The sequence below is a fragment of the Cryptomeria japonica genome, chromosome 10, assembly GCF_030272615.1.
Source record: "Cryptomeria japonica chromosome 10, Sugi_1.0, whole genome shotgun sequence".
NCBI classification, from domain to species: Eukaryota; Viridiplantae; Streptophyta; class Pinopsida; order Cupressales; family Cupressaceae; genus Cryptomeria; species Cryptomeria japonica.
The window spans coordinates 87,162,595-87,184,077 of record NC_081414.1 but is presented as its reverse complement, the minus strand read 5'-3'; the positions used below and the strand labels follow the sequence as shown (position 1 = coordinate 87,184,077).

Here is a 21,483-nt window from a genome sequence, read left to right as displayed (position 1 = left end):
CATGGATTTTTATCCATACTGATATCGATTTTCCCTTGTGGGGAATATTTTGGTGTTTTAAATGATTTTTAATGGGATTTCTTAATCCCTACCTATATCGATTTTCCCCCAGAGGCTCAATTTTGACTTAAATTGAAATATTTAATAAATGAGCCCATTTTAATTGTTTTTAAATGATGATTGACGATTATTTAAAATTTAAAAGCAAAATTAAATAACTTGCAATGAGCATTTAATGTTTTTTTACCTTTCTAGAAGCGAGTTAGTTTTACCAAACAAGTATATAAGCAAGTGTTTTATCCCACATTGCTTGCGTGGTAAAAGTGAGAGGCAAAAGCAAGTATAAGAGAGGAGTCTCCAGCAATATTTTATTATTAAGTTTACCAGGTGTCTCCATGTTTGGCGATTTTTCTCTCTTATTGGCGAATTTTGGCAAAGTGTTGAAGTGAAGTGTTTGATTGAAGGCCCCCATTTTTTTTCCAGCTTGGCAATCCTCTCCATTGTTGCCATTGAGGTTTATTACCTCCATATTTTCCAGATTTTCGATTTTTGGTGAAGTTCGCCATTTTTGGTGAAAATCACGATTTTGTGGAAGGAGGCGATTTTTGGTGTTTGATGAGCTTTGGCGATTCTTCCACCATTATTGCTTGCTGTTCCAGATTTGAGTTGCAGATTGTTGACAGATTGGAGGTGCATTGAAGACATTTTTCAGATTTCCCAAGGATGGCGCCATAGCTGGAAATTACGATTTTGATTTGGCAAGTGATTTGTGCCATTGTTTTGGTGAATTCCCTTCACACTTGGTGGCTGCCATCATTCCCAGCTTGCTGATATGTTGCAGATCTGAGTTTGTCCTCCATTGTTGCAGCTTGTTTGATCTCCATAGCTGGCTGGAAAATTAATTTTCAGACTTACATCTTGTTCCCAGCTATTTTGTGTCTTAAGCGATTTTATCCAAGGAGCTGATTGGAGACATTTTCAATCAATTTTCAGAGTTATCTTCCATTGTTGCAGACCTGAAACTCCATTGTAGGGGTGCTGTCCTTAGAAAATAATTTTTTCCAGCCACCTACCTACCTTGCAATTTCACTTGGGAAGTATTTTTGCTTCATTCCGGAGTTTATTTCCTGAGTATTTTATCATTCCTAAGGGTGCTGGTAAGTCTGAAACTTCATTTCCAGATTTGTCTTCAGACTAAGTTTTCATTTCCAGCCCTACATACATGCTCAGATTTTCTTTTGTTTGCCTTGGAAGGTTGATTCTCATCAATCTATGCATATCTAGATGATTACAACATGTTTTAAAAGTTTGATTTTGAGGTTGTCTTCAAATTTTGTTGACCTCCTTTGTTGACTGCCGAAGGTGTCCTCAGACATACTTTGTGTGAAAACACAACCTTTCACACCTTTCCTTAGTCATCATTGATCCGGTATACTCCTTTGCACTTTAGTTTGCATAATTTCTAAGTATAAGGAGGTATTAATAAATTTTATGGAGGGTTTCCATGCCCTGACGTTGTCACATTTTGAATCTAATTGTCAAGATCTACCAAGAGTGTGGACTATTTTCCTAACTTTATGCTCTAATTAACTTAAAATATTTAGAAAGTCAAGAATTTTATTTATTTTCCTAAGTTCTAACTTCGTATAGGCGCGATGTCGAAGTCTGGATTTAAGAAAAGGAAAGAACTACAGAAGATACTGGAGACTAGATTCTATCCAGAGCCCAAGATTTCATCCAGATGGAAGGAGATCACAGAGACAAACATGCATTTCTTGGACCTGAACCAGATGCGACAGCGGATGTTCGAAGTCGGAAATCAGATTCCTTCCCCGAAATATGTGAACATTATGAAGAGTGGTATTTTTCATGCCGCTGGATTTCCACAGTCCATACAATGTAGTGAGCTTATCTTGGAGTGTGCACGGTGTTAAGATCCTCTCACGCAAATGATCAAAACTCCTAAGGGTGTTGTTATTGCCTACCTTGCTGAGGATGCTATTGCTGAGGTGTTCGGGATTCCACGCGGAACAAATATGAAAGATGCGACCAAGGATGTATATAAGGAGCGATACATGAAGATGGATGCGTGTAAGTATATGATAAACAAGGAGTGGATGATTGAGCCTAGGCTTCATCATTCCAAGGCTCCCAAGACACTTATGTGCGCAGACTTCAAAGAGGAGTATAGTGACTTAGTATTCCTGCTTAACAGAGTGATGGGGATGCCGCAAGGTGCAATATTCGATGGATGGATGTTCTATTTCATCTAGGATTGTCTTAGAGGGACATTGGTAAATTGGTCTAAGATTATAAGTGACAATTTGGACTTCCAACTGAGGAATGTAGAGCGGTCCAAGTCATTCACCATGACTTCCTACCTGCTATACCTGCTTGCACGGTTCGTTTCATACAAAGGATTGATATGCAAAGGTAAAGTCGGGAATGGGCAAGGACAAATCAGAAGTCATGAGTGCTACCCCCAGCTGAACATGGATTGAATTGGAGATTACAAGAGAGTGAATGATGTATTCACTATGTACATCACGCGGATACTACAAGGCGGAATCCACAAAAGATTGTCCAATGAGGCAACAGAGCTAATAGAGAAATATGGATCGTGGTATATTCAATTTCCCACTTTCACATACCTTAGGATTCATGGGTTTCAATCTGAACCCTACAAGCTTCCTAGGTATCCATCCGACAGAATGATCTTGTTGGAAGTGGTGAGACAGCTTCTAGAGTTTGATGCCATTCAAAGAGAGAAGCATAGGACAGGCATGACATTCCCTATTTCAGTTGGGAAGACATCAAAGGTTTGTCAATCTGCCTTAGCCGCCAGCACTGCGAGTGACGAGCTTGCATTCTATCGATTTGCAACCTTCAAGAAAAGAGAAAGATTTGATCCAGATAAGAAACTTGGAAGGATCAGGGGAGAGAAGTTCATCCACAAAGTAGACAAAGAAGATTATTGGGCCGACTTGATGGACGAGCAAGCAGTGAAGAGACGAATGTGGTCTAGAATGTCAGTGGATTTCATGAGGAAGTGTGGGCTTTTCCTCATTCCTAATCAAGTATTAGATGACAGGGATCATACACATCCACAGTATGAGAATGAAATGAAGAAGGCAATCTTATTGCCTAATTGGTCAAAGTTAGAAGAGATTGTTCTGAATGTATTGATGAGAAAGGTCTTGAGTTTCTCCCATGCATGGGTAGATATACAAATAAATAAGTTAATTGATATGGGTGTTCCCTTCACTTATGAAAAGATGAAGCCGGAAGAGTCTACTTCCAAAGATGATCAAAGGACTATCAGTGATGCAGATCAGGATTCATGCAAACGAAGAGAGTCAAGCTCCCAAGAGAAGGAAGAACACGCCAGGAGGAGTCAAGGCCAGAGGGAAGAAGATCGAGGAGGTGAAGAAGAAGAAACAAAAGACTATCATTCGTCCACCTATCATTCCTTCGCCACCTTTCAGTGTCTCATCAATTAAGGTGATTAAAATAACAGAGCAGAATAAGGAAACCCAGCAATGTTCCAACACAGTGATACTACCAGAGAATATTCAGGAGCTACATGCCACAGCGACATCTGCACCTCCAACTGAGAATGATGATTAGTCAGGATCCCCTACTGTCCTTTTGGAAGTTAGTTTGGGAAATGAGGTATACGATTTGACCAGGAATAATCCTGATGATAATGATGATGTTATCTCGGCATTGAGAGGACTTGATCGAGAAATGTGTCTTGATGATGGTATGGAGATGGCCGCTATTCTTGATTGGCTGATGAGAAGTATGGAGAAAAGTAAGAAAATGATAGAGGTCCAGCTTATTGATAACATTGATGACTACCTAGCTAGGAGTGCTAAGGAAAAAGAACCCAAGAGAGTGAAGATTTTGTCGCATATAGCTAGAGATGAGACAGGAATGCGGATTGCGCAGGTTGTTGTTCCTATTGCAAGCATGACAGCGGATATTGCTACTCCTATGGATTCCCAGATCACTTCAGTTGCCCTTGGTCGTACATCAAGAGAGCAAGAGTTTCAGGAGGTTGGTGATAACCTCAAGGCGATCGACGCAAGGTTAAATAGAGAAATTGTGGAGAAGGAAAGGTACAGAGAAGAGAATATCAGATTTAGAGAATATATTGCAAGGATAAGGCGTGAGAATCCCACCCTTATTTCCCCTATTACAGTTGACCATGGAATACATTCACACTATGAGGAAGTGAGAGATACACTCTCAGAGGTGGACAAGTGGATTGATAGTGCAAGAAAGAGGCAGATGATTTCCTCACTCAGTTTGTCTAGGCATATGATTGGACAACAGGGCTCGTGTTTAGAATCCAGTATTTGGAGGGAGTTTGGGAAGAATTCTGGCCTATTTAGGAGAAGACTATTCCACGCCTCCAGGCTTTGAAGAAGATTCCTAATTCCACCTTGGTCAACGATAACATTGTGCATAGTGGAGACAGATACGATTTCCATGGTTGGTATTGTTCATTGGCCGTGAAGAGATCAACTTATGCGAACGCCCAGTCGAGTTGTATGGAGATGGAGGGATTGATTCAGGACATTCAGATGAAGATCCTTGCCTCAATAGAATAATTATTGGGTGTTGATGTAAGTGATGCTAGTGGTTTACACTTAGCTGAATTAAGAGACAAGATGAAATTTATGTATTTTTGCCAGTTGGACTCTTTGAAGAAGAGTCAGATAGATGACTTGGTCTCTTTGTTGATTCATGTTCATAGTTCACAGAAGCTCTTGCCAGATTGGGAGAACACTTTGGACGCTTGCTCGGATTCACTGGACGTGATTGATTTGCAGCAGGATACCTTGCCTAGCATTTCCATGGAGGAGTTAGATTCTGTATTGGCTAAATTCTTGGAGTATGCTGGGAGAGAGAGAGATGCAGGGAGGAATCTTCTAGAAGATTCCCTATTTGATGACTAGGTATCTTTTTATTGGGCCATATGTTGGTGGCGTCATTTTTTATGTAAACCCTAATTAGGGCAATTCTAGGGTTTTGTTGGCATGATCTTGATCGTTGATCTTGTATCAATCTTGGCCATCCATTTTGTAAGAGACTCTATATATACCTCCTTGTCTCTCATTTGTAAGGGAGATTTTTTGTAGAATTGTTGGTATATGCTGCAACTATTTGAATCATAATCATTGTTCAATTGTTGGTGATTTTGCTCTTCAAATGTTGTCTTTGCATTCATGGTTCTCAATTCCTCCAAGTTAGATTAGAAGTTTAGATTAGAATTTATTTTCATGTATGTTAGATTGAGTGAAAGATTTGTTGAATATATTTGTGTGGAATCCTTAATCCATACCACTAGCCTCTTGCTGCTGGTAAGTGCGCCTTGTGTGGTCAACTGGAAATTTGAGTAAGCTTAACTTTAACTATTACGCGTCCCTTGACAAGCATCAACTTGGATGGTGTCAATGTGTAATGGCAATAGTCTGAAAAATCCTTAAGTATACCTTAGACGATTGCACTAAGCTTGTGTCAATACCTGTTTGTGAGACCTTGCCTAGTTTGATTCCACTAGATTTGTTCATCATTTCTGACATTCCTAGGCTTAGAATAGATTTCTTGAACCCTATTCCTTTTGCCCATTTTTTGGTAAGAATTAAGTCCAGAGCCATATTGTCAAATCCTAAGTTGCCAGTACACCTATTCCGCATCTTCATAATCGAAGAAGATAATCCAAACATTTGCGTAAGTCCCCAAGTGAACACAGCAATTCACATCGACCATTGAATTACCCACTCATCAAGACCTGACATGTAGAAACCTTGGAATCATTTTAGTTGATCTCATCCTTAGCATCTGAGGTGATTTTGTTCAAGAGAGGGTAAATTACCTTGGTATTTTATTCTGAAATGTTATGTGCATAAAACACACATCAACAGGATGCATGGCCATGAATTGTGCTCTTCATGAAAGAGGTGTGCTGGATTCTTTCTTACTGCTTACAATCTGAATGAGGATGCCTGAAATTTCATTGAATTGATAAGTTTTCTCATTTTAACTCCAAGCAAATATCATTGATCATATTCCTTAATACAACTTAAATGCATGCATGTCTGAATTTGCTGTTAATTTCAACTCCAAGCAATGCCATTGACCACATCCAATTTTATAATTTAAATCTATGCATGCCTGAATTGTTAGGGCAATATGATGCAATACACAGACGAGTTCATTTAAGTAGCTTCGAAGCATACCCCACAAGTGTATGGAGAATGCAAAAGGAATCAATAGAACAATCACAGGAACATCAACATTGAATATAGTAGTTTGTATTTGTGTTGCAGCATTTGCAAGATGGGATCACATCAGAATATAATCTACAAATAAAATTCACAAACAAGACAATTATAATGACATTGGCATTAAAAAAATGTGCCATACATAGAGCAAGTCAGTAAATGCTAATGAGCACTCACTGGATATTAACTCATGAATATCCCAGCGATGATCATGTCATCCAGCCAACTCATGAATACAGCTTATTCCTCGGTAAATTCGTACCTGCCTTATTCAAACTTCTGATTAGAGTTGTAATCACCTTATTCCAAAAGAAATGATGTGGATAAGATAAAAATATCAATCAATACACCACAACTCTTGCTGATGGAAATAATTACTAATGAAACAAGATTTGTTGGTGAAATTTGTAGAATGTTAGCTACTAGACCAACTTGTGTATTGACACTACAACTTTCCTCCAAATTGTTAAGGATAAGAATGATGCCCGAGATGAGTCAAAGCTACCTACATAATATTAACAAGCTGGATGCTACTAGCACTAAGAATACCAAAATCCACTGAATCGCATACCTCCCAAGCTGGAAGTCACTGGCATCAACAGCTAGTAATATAAATGACTCAGGTGATGGCGTTGAATCTTTTCGTCTAAGATCTCATTGATTTCCCTGTGACATGTCCTACTAGCATATCCTTGTCCACCCAACACCATGATGACCATACAGAAATACGCAAGTCATCTACCACAAGAAAATATTTTATTATTAAATCTCTAACCTTTCATCAAATTTTCTTCTCTGCCTACAACATCATAATTTTCATATGTGACATTTTTTGCTTGTATTATGGCATATTGTTTCTGACAAACAAAACTTCCTTCAGTCTTCCTCAACAGTACCTTTGAACTGGTCCCTCAACTAACTCATTACTCCATTCCTTTTCTGTTTGTCTTATATTTTGCCTACTCCAAAGATGGTGTAAATTCTTGGCAAAGAATACCAACTTCTCAACTAACTCATTCATGACAAGATTCACTTCTGTAGGCATCGTTGCCCAACCCAATTCTCAACAGTACCTTTGAACTGGTCACTCAACTAACTTTTTACTCCATTCCTTTTCTGTTTGTCTTGTATCTCCAAAGTTGATGTAAATTCTTGGCAAAGAATACCAACTTCTCAACTAACTCATTCATGACTAGATTCATTTCTGTAGGCATCATTGCCCAACCCAGTTTCTATATGTAGCTTTAGAATTGCAAAGCATTCATGCAGATGATGAGAAATATGATGAATAATTTCTTTCGTTCACTTCTTTGAGAGATTCTCAAAGCAGGATCTGAAGTTGACTCTTTATATCATTGTTCCTGTTATACTTAAAACATACCCCGCACATTTTCATATGCATCCTTAAGCAATTTCTTCTTCTCACTCTTCTATCGTTGTGTTTTTCCAAGCCTTTCTTCTTAACTGCTAATGTCATTTATGTAGCCTCATTCTTAAACACAACCTCTAATTAATCAAGACCAATGTTTGAGTTCTCGGAGATTTTAAACCAACTAAATCTCTTGTTGAGCTTGATGCTACCATTGTTGCCTGAATAGACTGACGAATGAAGAAATCAATTCTCCCTTTGATAAGTTTCTTATTCATTCTAAAAGAAGAGAATAAACCAAGAAAAAATTCTTTTATATATTTTGTACTATACAATAAACTTTAAGATGCACAAATTCCAGAAACAAAACAGGTTGAACATGCATTTTTAAGAATCCAATAAATACTGAACAAGGATTCGCACAGCAAAACATCTTAATGGAATTATTTGTAACTGATGGGACTACTGCTGTAAACCTAATCCAAATCAAAGAAAACTTGAAAGTTGAATACAAGGTAAAAATTTGGATCAGGATAGAATGACAGATCTGACAACTTCTCTTTGGGATGCAAGACATGGCTTGTTTCTTTTCCAAATATGCAACTTATCTAAGCAAACTGTCAATGCAACTATTTTTTCAGTCTCTGTTCATGATTGTCTCCATAGTTAGAAAATATAAACTTACAATAGTATTCGAGACGGGCTGAGTGCTCATGAGCTGACTATACTCTCAAAGAAAACAAAGACAATCCGCTCCTTTCAAGAGATTTATAACAAATGCCAAGTTTACTGTTACTCTTATGTTTAACAATTTATACCTGTCAAGTCGATTGCCTACACTTCATATGCACCAATCAAGTTGACTGCCTATACTTCATATATGCCAAATAAACAGAATTACTGTATCCAATAGGAAAATATCTGTCTATTGATCATATACACTTTTGCAATGGCCTACTTACTTTGACACGTGTACCGTTCATTATAATATTTTTTAGAATGTGTTTATAAATGTTTATAAATATGTACAGGCACGATCATTAAATATGTATTAGTGGTCTTCTAGATGTGTCTTCTTCAGCTGCCATACCTACCCAACCAAATTTCTAGTACTCTATATATTGGAGGCATGGGTAGCATATTTGTATAGACTACAGAGTGAACAGTTGATATCTTGTTGTCCTGCTATTATTGGAGGGTTATAGTCTTATAGATGTAATTTCCCCTTTCTAGGCGACAGGAAAAGAGTAGTGGGATGGTCTATTATTTGGATTCCGTAGGCCATCAGGATGCAGAGGGATTCCTTTCAATGGATTGACAGAGGTAGTCCTGAGCGTTATATGCCATTTTGAGCAGTTTCAGGCATATTCCTAAAATTTAGGAGGTATTCCTAGATTTTAGGGGATGATTAGGATTGGTCTGGGAGGTGCCTGGAGACTTTCTGGGATGATTGGGAGACTTGTTAAAATAATATTAATATCTTCTATAATGGTCATCTTCTATTTTTAGTGGTCATCTTCTATTTTTAGTTGTCGACTCATTTAGCTTTTTAGTTAATTAGCTTTTAAGCTTTATTTAGCATTTAGCTTTATCTTTTTAGTTAATTAGCTTTTAAGCTTTATTTAACTTTTAAGCTTAATTTGGCTTTCACGCTTAATTTAGCGTTTAGCTCTTTAATCTTTTACTTCAACATTATGTTCTAATTATAGAACATCGTCTTGTAACCTCTATATATACGTGTGTATATCGTTCAATGTAATCATCCGATTATTGAATCATTCATTCAATTTATTTTTCATGGTATCAGAGCGGGTCGATGGGATTCTTTAAAGTTTGGCGATTAATAAAAATTCATGGCCTTCTTTCTGGAATATTTTCCAGATTTTTTTTATTGTTTTTTAATAAAAAAAACGATTTTGCTTTTTAGAAGGTTTTTTGAGGGTTTCGAGAGTTTCTAGTTCGTGGGTGAATTTCTTTGTGCTGGGCAGCGGTTCATGTTTTTTTAGGGTTCTGGAGATTTTCGAGCCTGCAACCTGGAGGTTTTTTTTGCAGATTGAAAATTTTCCTAGGGTTTCTGCAATTTTCAACTAGGGTTTTGACCCTTCAGTTCTAGTCGAAATTTTATTCTGGCTGCAAATTCTTGGTGGGTTCTTCGAGACATCAACTGGGTCATCGTGAAATTCTTTTGGGTGCATCGTTTTCTATGCCTCAATTTTTGAGCCGTCAGATTTGCATTTTGATTTCAGATTCTTGGTGGGCTTTTCAAGAGCTTTTTTGGGTTGGTCTCAGATTTTTCCGGGCACTTCGTTTTCCATGCCTCAAATTTTGTGCCAGTGAATTTGCCTTGGAATTTAAAAATAGTCCACAATTTCTGCTAATTCTATGGACGTCAAGAATTTTGGTGTTTTTTGGGCGCCGTTGATGCTGTTTTAAGTTTGCAGAAATTTTTTAATTTCTGGGTTTCTTCCAAACCTCGAAATTTGCGCCTTAGAATTCGTGCCAGAATTCTCCTCCAGGGTTTTTATTCTGATTTTTGAATCAGATGCTTTCACTAGTTTGATCTCGTTCAAACTCCATTTTCGTGATGGCATCTTTGACCAACATCATGTTGGAACACAGTCAAAAGTTCAACAGCTGCCACAACACCTAGAAACAGTGCATGTTCACGATATCTGAATATCGTTGCCTTGATCAGATTGATTTAGGCCAGACCTCGTCCTACAGGTCCCAGGGTTTTCACATTTTTTTTCCTCAAAAATTGTTCACAGGGTTTATAATTTTCCCTTAAAAATTATCTCATCTATAATCCGCGATATTCACATAAGATTTTAGTTATTTGTCATCCACAAAGCTTGCGTGGGATTTCTAAGTTTTCACGATTTTTTCTTCAAAAATTGTTTGCTGGTTTTTACGATTTTTTCCTCAAAAATCATCTGTAATACGCGAAGTTCACGTGGGATTTGTGATTCGCGAAGTTCTCTGGTTTTGATTGATTTTTCTCCTCAAAAATCGAGCTTTGTTGCAGTCAGTTTGGGTCGCACCTGCCAGGGCAAACATCTGCAACCGTGGTATCGAACAGTCAGTTTTGGAGTTGGTACTCTTCTGCAAAAGGGTTTGCTGATTTTTTCCTCAAAATCATTGTTTCAGGCTTCAGTAATTCGTGTGTGCCAAATCTCTAATTTGCGTGTGAAGGCTACATTCGCTTGGATGGCTTTTGGTACTCTTGGTCATTTACATTCTGCAGATCCTAGGAGGGTCTCCGTAGCAGCAAAGTGTTCTTTGCATGTGCAATGATAACACCTGCAGTGTTTTCTGTAGGGTATTGAGTACGATGACCATTAGGGAGGGTGTTAAAATAATATTAATATCTTCCATAATGGTCATCTTCTATTTTTAGTTGTCGACTCATTTAGCTTTTTAGTTAATTAGCTTTTAAGCTTTATTTAGCATTTAGCTTTTTCTTTTTAGTTAATTAGCTTTTAAGCTTTATTTAGCTTTCACGCTTAATTTAGCGTTTAGCTCTTTAATCTTTTACTTCAACGTTATGTTCTAATTATGGAACATCGTCTTGTAACCTCTATATATACGTGTGTATATCGTTCAATGTAATCATCCGATTATTGAATCATTCATTCAATTTATTTTTCAAGACTTTTGTGAGGTTCCTCATTTTTAGGAGGCCCTCCTAATTTTTAGGAGGCTCTCATAATTTTTAGGAAGAACTTCCAGATCAGCAGCAGTTACCAAGAGGTGCTCATAGCAGTGATGAGTCATCAGGACTCAGTTTCAGGTTCATCGGGATTTTCGTCAGCACTTTATGAGCATCCCTAGATTTTACGGATGTATGCCCAGTTGGCAACGAGGATTCAGGCTATATCCACTTTTCGGTGGTCATCGACAAAATACAGTTTGAGGTTCAATTGAGTGTTTGGGGGAATAAATGGAAATATTTTAATATTTCCTAAGTCATGATTAAATGATTATAATTAAGTATGATAATATTTGATCATACATATCATGAATTAATAATAAAATATATCATTTCTTTTGTGAAATAAAAATTTTATCTTGGTGGGGCTGCTTTAAGCCGTGAAGTTTGATATTGCCTTGGCAACTATAGAGGTGTTAAAAAAATAATCGGCTCAAATTATTTCTTGGACTTTATCGGCTAGGGAAAAATATTTGTGTGAGCCAATAAGAAATTTTTGTTGATTGGGACTTTAGCACAAACCCAAATATTTCTTTCCTGAGTCAAATATTTCATTCCCAACTTTGGAAAATTGAGAAATTGGTTTAATCAGCCAATGAAGAGCCAGGCCATATTTCTGTGCTCATGTGTGAGCGGAAGACTGGAGTCGAGGTTCAGTGGGAGCTGGTTAAACAGCAGATTTCATCAGAGTTTAGACGCTGATTGAGGATCTAGGATTGATGGGTTTCAGAGGTTGTTTAATCTGAAAAACGGAAGGAAAATAATCATCGGATGATATATTTTTCTGGTAATTTGATTAAGGAATTTCCTCCTTAGCTGCAATTCGATTCAGCTATTGGATATCAAGGATGGAAACCCTTGATATCCCTTGTGGGTTGGACGGTAACCTAGCTCACTGTGAGAAGAGTCTACTTCAGGGGTTCATATGTGATGTATTTGCAGGCTTAATTTCAGACTTGGATCGATTAGAGTTTGAAGACCAATTTGATGGCGATTTGACCAAATATCAATTTGGGGTTTTGGAGTTACTGAAGATTTGATCAAGTGGATTTTACAGCATCATTATGGCAATCAATCTTGATATATTTATAAGGGTTTGTTACTGATTTTAATTTGTATTTCTAGGCGCCAAGGTTTCAGATCCTTACTCTGAGGAATTTGAGGAAAATGATTCGATGAATTCATAAATTAATTCATTGATAGAGCGGTCAGCATTGGAGAATAGATGTGGACAGGTTTCGGCATCATTAAGCAAGGGTTGATTAACAAGAATCGGAGTTCAGCCTGAGAGCAGCAAACTTGGAACCAGACCAGCATTTACAAGATATCGATCCTTAATATTATATTAATTCCTTCTACAATAATGTCGCCCAGCTGGATCAGAAAATCAGTGCACAGTAATAAAGACATTTACACCATCCATAATTGATGGTTTGGGGTCTAAATCACAAATCAACCTTCTGTAGCTGCCAGCTAGCAATTCTTTGTAACAGGACATTATATTATTGATAATCTCAAATAAAGCAGTGCTGGAATCTCCGGGTATGGGAACTCTTGTCATTTGATATTCTAATTGTTAGAACTGGAAATTGTTTGTAGCTATCATTAAAATCAGAACTCTAATTTTTATATCAAACCTTGGATATTTGGTTAAAATGCTCAGAAAGTGTTAATTTAATGCATGTGATGAATGTTAAACCCTTGCATTGATATTTGATATCACACCTCAAACAAAAAAAAAACTTTACAAAAGGGAAAACTCAATAAGACTCAAACAGAAAACCACATAAATCAGAAAATTGGATCAAATCTCAGCTCGGGATCTTTCAATAGATATGACAAGCATATATTTGTGCCCATTTTAATTGTTTGTTGTTCTTGATATGAACTTGGCTTGATCTATTGATACCAGTATAAATTTTCCATGGTAAAAAAGTTTATTTGCTAGGCATCATCCATGTGTTGCAGAGGGATTGAGGCTTGTGTTCATTGCAGGTAATTCATGTGTTCATCATCCATTAAAGGAAGGCATACCCCAAAAAACTAAAAATGCCTAAGGAGAAAAAAAATGAAAGTAGCAATTAATCTTGACAGTCCAAAAATAATGAATAATTATAATTCAATCTAGATAAAAATGCAGAAAAATGCCTGCCTTTTTGCAATAACATTGTTATTGTTATACATTGAATTGCGGCTCAGAACACGAGAAAGCATATCTGAACTGATTGTTGGATAATGTGTGTAACAAGCAACCTTACAGCCAAATAAACGTGCAAGAGGATATGTAAAAGCATAGCCGCTAGTATCAAAATAAAGAATGGGCATAAACTTGTTAAGAGCTTCCCATGCAAGTAACACTGAGCCAAGACTCTGTCCAATGAGTGTGAAATGGGGGTATGTGGCTGCCTCTATCCATTTCCTCTTGTACAGGCGTATCACCTGTCCAGGAGAACACCAAAGAAACAATATAAATAAACAAATTAAATTTGCAGCTAAAGAAACATAGCAAAAGCAATTTCGGCAGAACCTAATGGCAAAGAGGTACAAAGGTTGACAAATCACTGCCTGCCTCTTACTCAAATTTTGAAGTAAATGAAATTACAAAAAGATGTGGCAAGATGCTAAAACATACATATATAGTACAGAACTTTATCCTAATGATCTTAGATTTTATCACATTTACAGTTCATACTGCATTACAGTGGATAAAGTGGATAGCAAGCAACACTAAGCCTCCAAAATGAGAGAACTTTTATCCTGATCCAGATTAATGATCAGAAGAAAAAGACATCCTCAATGGAATCTACAGTTATACCAAATTCAATATCATTAGGAATATTATTAAGATATCTAAAGGAAAATAAATAATCCTGCCTTTTGGAGAAAATATTAAACAAAAATTCCATTCTACATGTTTTGCTAGATAGGGGGTTGGTTATGGAAAAACTTAATTGAAAGTGAGCTTATTCCAAGGATACCTGGATACCACATCCCTATTGATAGGAAAGCCTACTATTAGCAGTTTTAATCCTTCGACAGTGCTATGCGCCTGCTCCAAACCTGATTTTCTGGAACATGTAGACAGAAAAAAATGCTCATACTTTTAGGGGAGTGATTTCCTACTCACATGAAGTTTCAGAAATCAAAGGCTGCTGTCTCTGAATTGATAATTTAAAGTCCTCTGGCAAAGCAGTTCTCCTCCATGAGAACCAAACCTTTTAAACCAGAGGCCCAAATCAAAATCTCTAACAGTATGGATCATAATAAAGCAGGGATGGCTGAGTTGCATATTTGTTGGAAAACTACTGGGATTCTTAAGGCCACGTTGATTTTGATGGGCCTCAAGACAGAAGCCTGGCAATCCAGGGGCTGGATGCACTTTGCATGATTGGTTAGGCAACTTTCAGGAGCTTCTTCCCACTCTATAATGAGGTTGAATATTATGATTTAGCAGAATCTATGAGCATTTAAGTTCTAACTGAGAAAAAGGAAATTCATCACTTGAATATTTTTTAATGTATGCTTTGAAATAATAACAATTTGGGGTCATGTTTTGTTACTCACTGCCAGTTTGTAATGCCAATGGAGAATGGATAATTAGTGTTAAGGGCAAAGTATAAAATGGACTGATGGCGCCATGAGGGTGTAGTAGCAAAAATTAATATATAATTTTTTTTGTCTGTGGATATACCAATGACTCATTTGCACAGTTGTTTCCATTTATCTTGCTTTCAGCTTTCCGGATGTAGTAGTGTCTGAAAGTTTCAAAGGTGTTTTGAGTCCTTTGGTCTATCTTATGTACCTTGACTTTAGCGTTGAGGCATAGGGCTCATTATCTGATCTTTATTTACAATTAAATTTTTTTAAATTCCTATCAAAAAGATCTTCCCTAATAATTGCTATCCTCAAATATGAGTACCATCTAGAAACACAGAAGGTGGGCAGAAAACGAGAAAATTGACAAGAAAAATAAGATTACAAATACTTGTACATATATACAACAAATTATCGTAATTTGTAGTGTCCATAGGTTTTCATATTCTGCCCTACCAGTGTCAAATAGATGGTTACAAGTTAAATCTCTACAATATAGTCATGAAGTGAGATAACAGTAACAATTCCTGCTTATTTCAGATTTAATAATTGATCCCAATTGAAATGTCAAATACAGATATTCGAACAGCTGATACCAAATTCAGAGAATAAATGATTCAGTTCTGAGTTAAACAATGGGCATGAAACTTATGAACATTTTCTGTTTGTGAGAAGCGTATGAATATGACCAGTTGTAAGCTGATCAGAATCACTGTCCTTAGGTGTTGCCTTGCTACAAAACACGGCTCAAACCAAAATTGTAAAGGAAGGTAAGGAAGTCTTACCCACATTGGAACTTTGTCAAAAGATTCTGTGATGGGATTAAGGACGGATACTGCGATTTCAGAAGTAGCATAAGCTTGTCCTCCCAACTCCATTCATACTCATAGAGGACCTTCTTCCAATCCAATGCATTGTCAAAAACAACCACAAAGTGCCCTCTCGCCCCTGGGAAAATCTGGACATCCCCTTCAAGTATGGGTTTCCAAAACGTTGTGATCCATTTGTAGAGTTCGCTCAAACTCGGCCAAAACCCCTTGAATCTCCCGATCAAACCTACCTCAGAGAAATATTTCTCATTTTCTTTGACTTCATTTTCAATCTCAGCCCTAGATGCATCGTCTGCCTTTTTGCCGCCGTGATAACTTGAGAGTTATCCCTGCTCTTCTCATTTCTCCTGTCACCCACCGAACCCCTTCCTCCAGCTCTTGCATCAGACGGAACCTGCATTGCCCTGCCTTCCACTCCCTAAAACACATTTCTATGAGATCCCTTGCTGATGGCATTGCAGTCAGGCCCATCACTAACGGCGCCACCATTACCATTAGAAAGCACCTTCGCAAATGACTTTGGACCAGGGGTGTCTTCCTTCCCCCTCCCCCCGTCCGTGCCATCGAAAGAGGAGACGCCACCACCTCCTACCTTGGGACCAGACTCAGAGAGGAAAACCCTAGAAGGACACAGCAGCGCCATAGCTTTTTCCCACCTAGTAGTTTGGTTTACTTTCAAAGCTTGATTTTTTATCACTATTATTAATTTTATATATATATATATATATATATATATATATATATATATTATAGCGTTAAAAATACCTATTTTTAATTGAGGTCGCTAGAGGTCAGCTATAAAGGAAGGAACATGGCAATCCTCCCTTCTAAATTGCTTGCCCTCGAGCGATTTTAGATTTTGATGCTCGAATATCTCCACTCCTTCCCATGTGGCATCCTTGAGTGGAAGATTCTTCCATTTCATCAAGTACTCCAATATAACCTTGTTTCTTAACCCCTTCTCCCTCATTTCCATGATAGCTTCAAGCTCCAAGATCAGTTTTCTTCACCATTGAATGGTGACAACTCTAATGAAGATGTGAATTGTTGTCCAAGAGGCTTCTTAAGGCATGACATGTGAAAAACATTATGATTGATGTTTTCGAGAAGTTCCAGCTCATATGCAACCTCACCTTTCCTCCTTATGATCATATAAGGTCCAACTTCCCTTGAGGGAAGATTTCCTATAAGGCTTAACCTCAAACAAAAGGACAATATCTCCCACTTCAAAAGTTCTCTCCAAACAATGATAATCAGAATACATCTTTTGTTGATTTTTGGCCCTGTTGTAAGTTCTCCTTGAGTGCATTCAGAATATCTAGATTTTGTTCTACCAAATCTTTAGCTCCAAGAACTCTACTATCTGAAAGAATCAAATCCACAAATGAAATTGCATCACAACCATAAAGTGCCTTGAAAGGAGTTATAACCATAGACATGTGATGAGTCAAATTGTAGTAATACTCTCCAAGATGAAGCCACATAGTTTCTCAAATACCCTTCTATCCATTTGTTCACAATCTTTGTTTGAGGATGATAACTACTGCTTGGAATCAATTCCGTACCTATCAATCGAAAGAAATCTTACCAAATAAACTTTTGAATTTCTTGTCCTTGTCACTCACGATATTCTTTGGCAGCCTATGTAATCTAAATATCACTCTTAAAAACAAATCAACCACCTATAACACTTCCTAGATAACGCATCAGCCATCTTCTTTCGTTTAACATACTCAATGTCAAAACATAGGCTTGTAGCTCAATTACCCATTTTTGTTGTCTATAATTCAAATCCTTCTGATTGAGGAAAACATCAAACTATTTCACCATAAATTTCCAACAAAACTAAATATTACCTATACTCAGCTAGTGCATGCATGCATGATGGTTAGCATTTCCTTGTCATAGATAGAAAATCTCCTCTTTGACTCCTTGAACATCCTACTCTCAAATGCTATGGGATGTTTGTGAGTCTCAGATATTTCGTCAAACAGTTTGCACCCTGCTGGTTTGTGTTTGCTTTTCAGTTTGCTGTGAATTAACATCAAAAATAATTATCATAACATTGAATTTTGAATTTCAAATATGAATAACATTTCATTAAAGACAAAGCATTGAATTATATATATATATATATATAGCCAACAGATAATTACTTTTAACTATTGCTGTTCTAAAAATGATATGCACAGAAAATTATTACAGCAGTAGGTCTTCAATAAAAATTCATATTTAAATGTGAACATGGCTAACCTGCACATAGAAGTCAAATTCCAATCAAACTTTTCCCTTTACCCTTTTCCTATAATGGTATGGCCCCCTCTTCACTTGTACAGCAGCCTTAATAAAGTAGATATTCTCCTTAGAAAGCTACAATTACTCCAAGATAGGCAGCGGCTATGTTTGGATGACCAAATAAAAGTTGTGTTTGTCATGCCCCTGATCTGACATCCCATTACCAGCGATGAAATTGTCTTACAAAGTAAGACTTCACAATTTCATAAGATAGAACCATGTGCTTGGATCGCCTATCTCATGTAGTTGGGTTTTTATTAAACAGCATACAAGATTGATCCTTCCTCTCTTTTGGTGCAGCGATTTTATTCACAAACTATAAGTTAATTAAGCGCAAGAGAAACGGTTAAAGAGGTGATTAAGCAAGGCGTCCCTTAACAAAGGTGAGAAATGAAAAGACAGCAGTCAAACACAACAAGGTGTCCCTTACAACCAGCATGACCGTAGGGCAAGAGCATGATTATCCAGCATAGAATGAGAGGTATAAGAAACCATTCCAATGTTCAGGAGGAGACATCGATCAGATCAGATTGGAAATTAATAACAAATTAAGAATACAGCAATTCAAACATATATTGTGGTTTTGGTATGAGTTCCTTATACATAACATAGTAAATATTATTTATACCTGCTCATTGCTGATTAATAATCTATTGTTGTTTATAACTGATCAATATATAAATGTATGTGTAGAATACATGATATAGGATTCTTTATATGTTCTGCTTAATTATTATAATCAGCCATGATAGAGGCAATGAGAGATTACAAGGAGGAGAAACAGTGTTGGGGTCCTCTTCTAGGTACGCCACCTCATGGTAGTAGACCGGGGAGTCCCATGAGGCCAAGGGGCTACAAGGGGTACTTCCTTTGGGCCTAGAAGGGATGGACTTCCAGGGAACCCTATTGTGAATACACCTCAACCCTCTATCATGGTGGATCAATACGTTGAGGAGCCCAATCATAGGAAGTGGATGGCATGATGAAGGGGAGCAGTTTTAGGACACCTTACTAGGTACACCACCTCATATGGACGGCATGGGCCACATGAGGCCAAGAGGGATGGTATATCTGTTCTTGGGCCTAGGGTAGAGGATCTCTAGGGCACCCTATCAAGTCACCTTATCCTAGCTTCCCTACGGTTGAGTTTTCAGAAATACATTTAAGATATCTCATGATTCAATTTATATTTCTAATATATGCTTTTGATGAATCCTAATTAAGAAGATCTATTTTATGGATTATGGTTATAAATGGTTTCTAACTTGTTTGCAGGGTCTCAATCAGGTGAATGATATCTCTAACCCTACTCTTGTTTCACTTGGAAATTGTGATTCAGGGCAAAATTAGGGCATTCACAAATAGGGACATTATAATTGGTATCAAAGCATGATTCTGTCCAAATGCCCTGGCAAAGAATAATTGACGCTTAGCCAAAGAACCTTACAAGCTCTAGAGAGAGAAAAGAAGAAAATTGCCACAAGCAACAACCACAACCAAGACCACACAAGGAGTGAGCAAACAGAACCAAAATTTAGGGCCTTCATGGAACAAATAGCCAAAGCCTTACAAAATATAAATACCACCCTAAATTCTCTTAGGTTTCACCAAGGAAATGGGAGGGAAGCCACCCCAAGCCAATCTGAAAATGACACGACATCAAGATCCATTCCAAGAATAACTCAGCCTCCCTTCTTAACCAAGGAGGGGTGGGAAGAGAGGGAAATAGACACACCAAATCCTGATTTGAATGATCTTGCTAATGTTAGCAGCATTGTTTGTCATTGATGTCAATTAAAGTATACTGTAGTTTCAGTATGTGCTTGCAGAGAATCATTTTGACGGGTCTGTATTGGACAGAGTACATAAGTGGAGATTGTTGTTGATTCATGTTGTTTTTCGTTGCATCCAATTGTAGTTGATTCATATCTGCAGGTCTGCATTGGTTGGTTTTACTTCTTGGATCTGCTAAGAGCACATAAACAGCAAAGTAATGTCAACATGTTGAACAAATTGTATGATAGTTCATACTGTATATGTCACAAGGGTTAGAATGATGTTATACATTGTTTCGTTTTGATTCAAATAAGACAAAAGTTGTATGTTGATCATGCTTACAAGTCTTGTTTATAGTCGTGGACAAGTCTTTCAAGAACAGAAACAAACATAATGATAATAAATATTGATATTTGTTTCAGTGCAAACAAATTTATAATGTTCTGAAGATGCAGAACCGGTGTATACCTAATTGGGAAACAGTTAAATACGGTTCTAACTGTCTTTAGACAGTTTTCTGTTTGAAAATCATTTTTAATAAACCTTTCATTATGGTAAAGAACATCTAATGGAAATAAAGGAAAGGCTGTTGTAACTAAGGCAACAGTTATAACTGTTAACCTATTCAGTTGTGATTTGGTTTTAAGTTCGTTCCTATATATTCCAGTGTTTCTTTTGAAGAAAGGACTCAGTGGTGACTTGATTCATGAGAAAGAAAGATACATTATTTTAAATCTTTCAGAACATAGTATGCAGTGTATATCTTTCATTTGAGAGTGGAAAGAAGAACGCTTGTTATATCAATTACAATTATGGTGAATGTAGTTCTTGAAGAAAATTTGTAAGATGCTTTGAATGTGTGGTTTCTGAGAAACACTGATTGCTGTTCTAATTCACTGGAGATCAGTTCCAGATCAGGTATAACTTTATTCACAGTATAACACATCATTGTTTATGACAGCACATTCTTTTAAGGCCTATATACATATTTCACCTCCAGTATTATAACAGTTTCAGATCAGTTTTAGATCAGGTTCAGATCAGTTCAGATTTTGCAGGTTTATGTTGGCGGTATTCTGGAAAAGTTTTGCAGGTCACAGTGTTTAAATAATACGACATTGCACAGTACATCTGAAGGTTGTAAACAATCATATTAAAAAACTATTCTTATGTTTCTACTGCTGTAAATGTGGTGATAACTGAAGTTGGAATTAGTAACATTTTTGTAATCACCTTTCCATAGAGTTGATGCTCTAAAAAGAACTGAGTTGGTGCTCAGATAGATGACTTGTGATTCTGAAAAGTTGGTGCTTTGTTAAGGGGTTTGATGATTCCTTGGGTTGGTGCCCTAAAAGTTTGTAAATTCTCTTAATTGTGAGGCTGGATTAGGACAGTTGATTCTAGCAGCATTTCTCACAGTGGTTTTCCCATCTTGGGTTTCCAAGTATCTTCTTGTGCATTGGTTTTAGTAATGTGGTGCATATTTTCAGATTTCAGTTTGGTGCTTTCATTTAAGAATTCAAATTTTAAAAGTTTTTGATAAGTTGGTAAAAAGATTTTATTGAATAATAAATTTAAGTTTTATTTACTACTGATTCACCCCCCCTCTCAGTAGTA

At 37.0% G+C, this 21,483-nt stretch overlaps 1 protein-coding gene across 2 annotated transcripts in view; it reads right to left on the bottom strand.

Annotated features, from left to right (window-relative positions):
- LOC131031523 (GDP-Man:Man(3)GlcNAc(2)-PP-Dol alpha-1,2-mannosyltransferase) overlaps nucleotides 1-21,483 on the bottom strand; it is a 116,278-nt gene that overhangs the window by 78,518 nt on the left and 16,277 nt on the right. For both annotated transcript variants that reach the window (XM_057962658.2, XM_057962659.2), the window contains one exon: nucleotides 13,524-13,810. In XM_057962658.2, coding sequence (XP_057818641.1) covers nucleotides 13,524-13,810 — 287 coding nt within the window. The remainder of the gene's footprint in view (nucleotides 1-13,523; nucleotides 13,811-21,483) is intronic.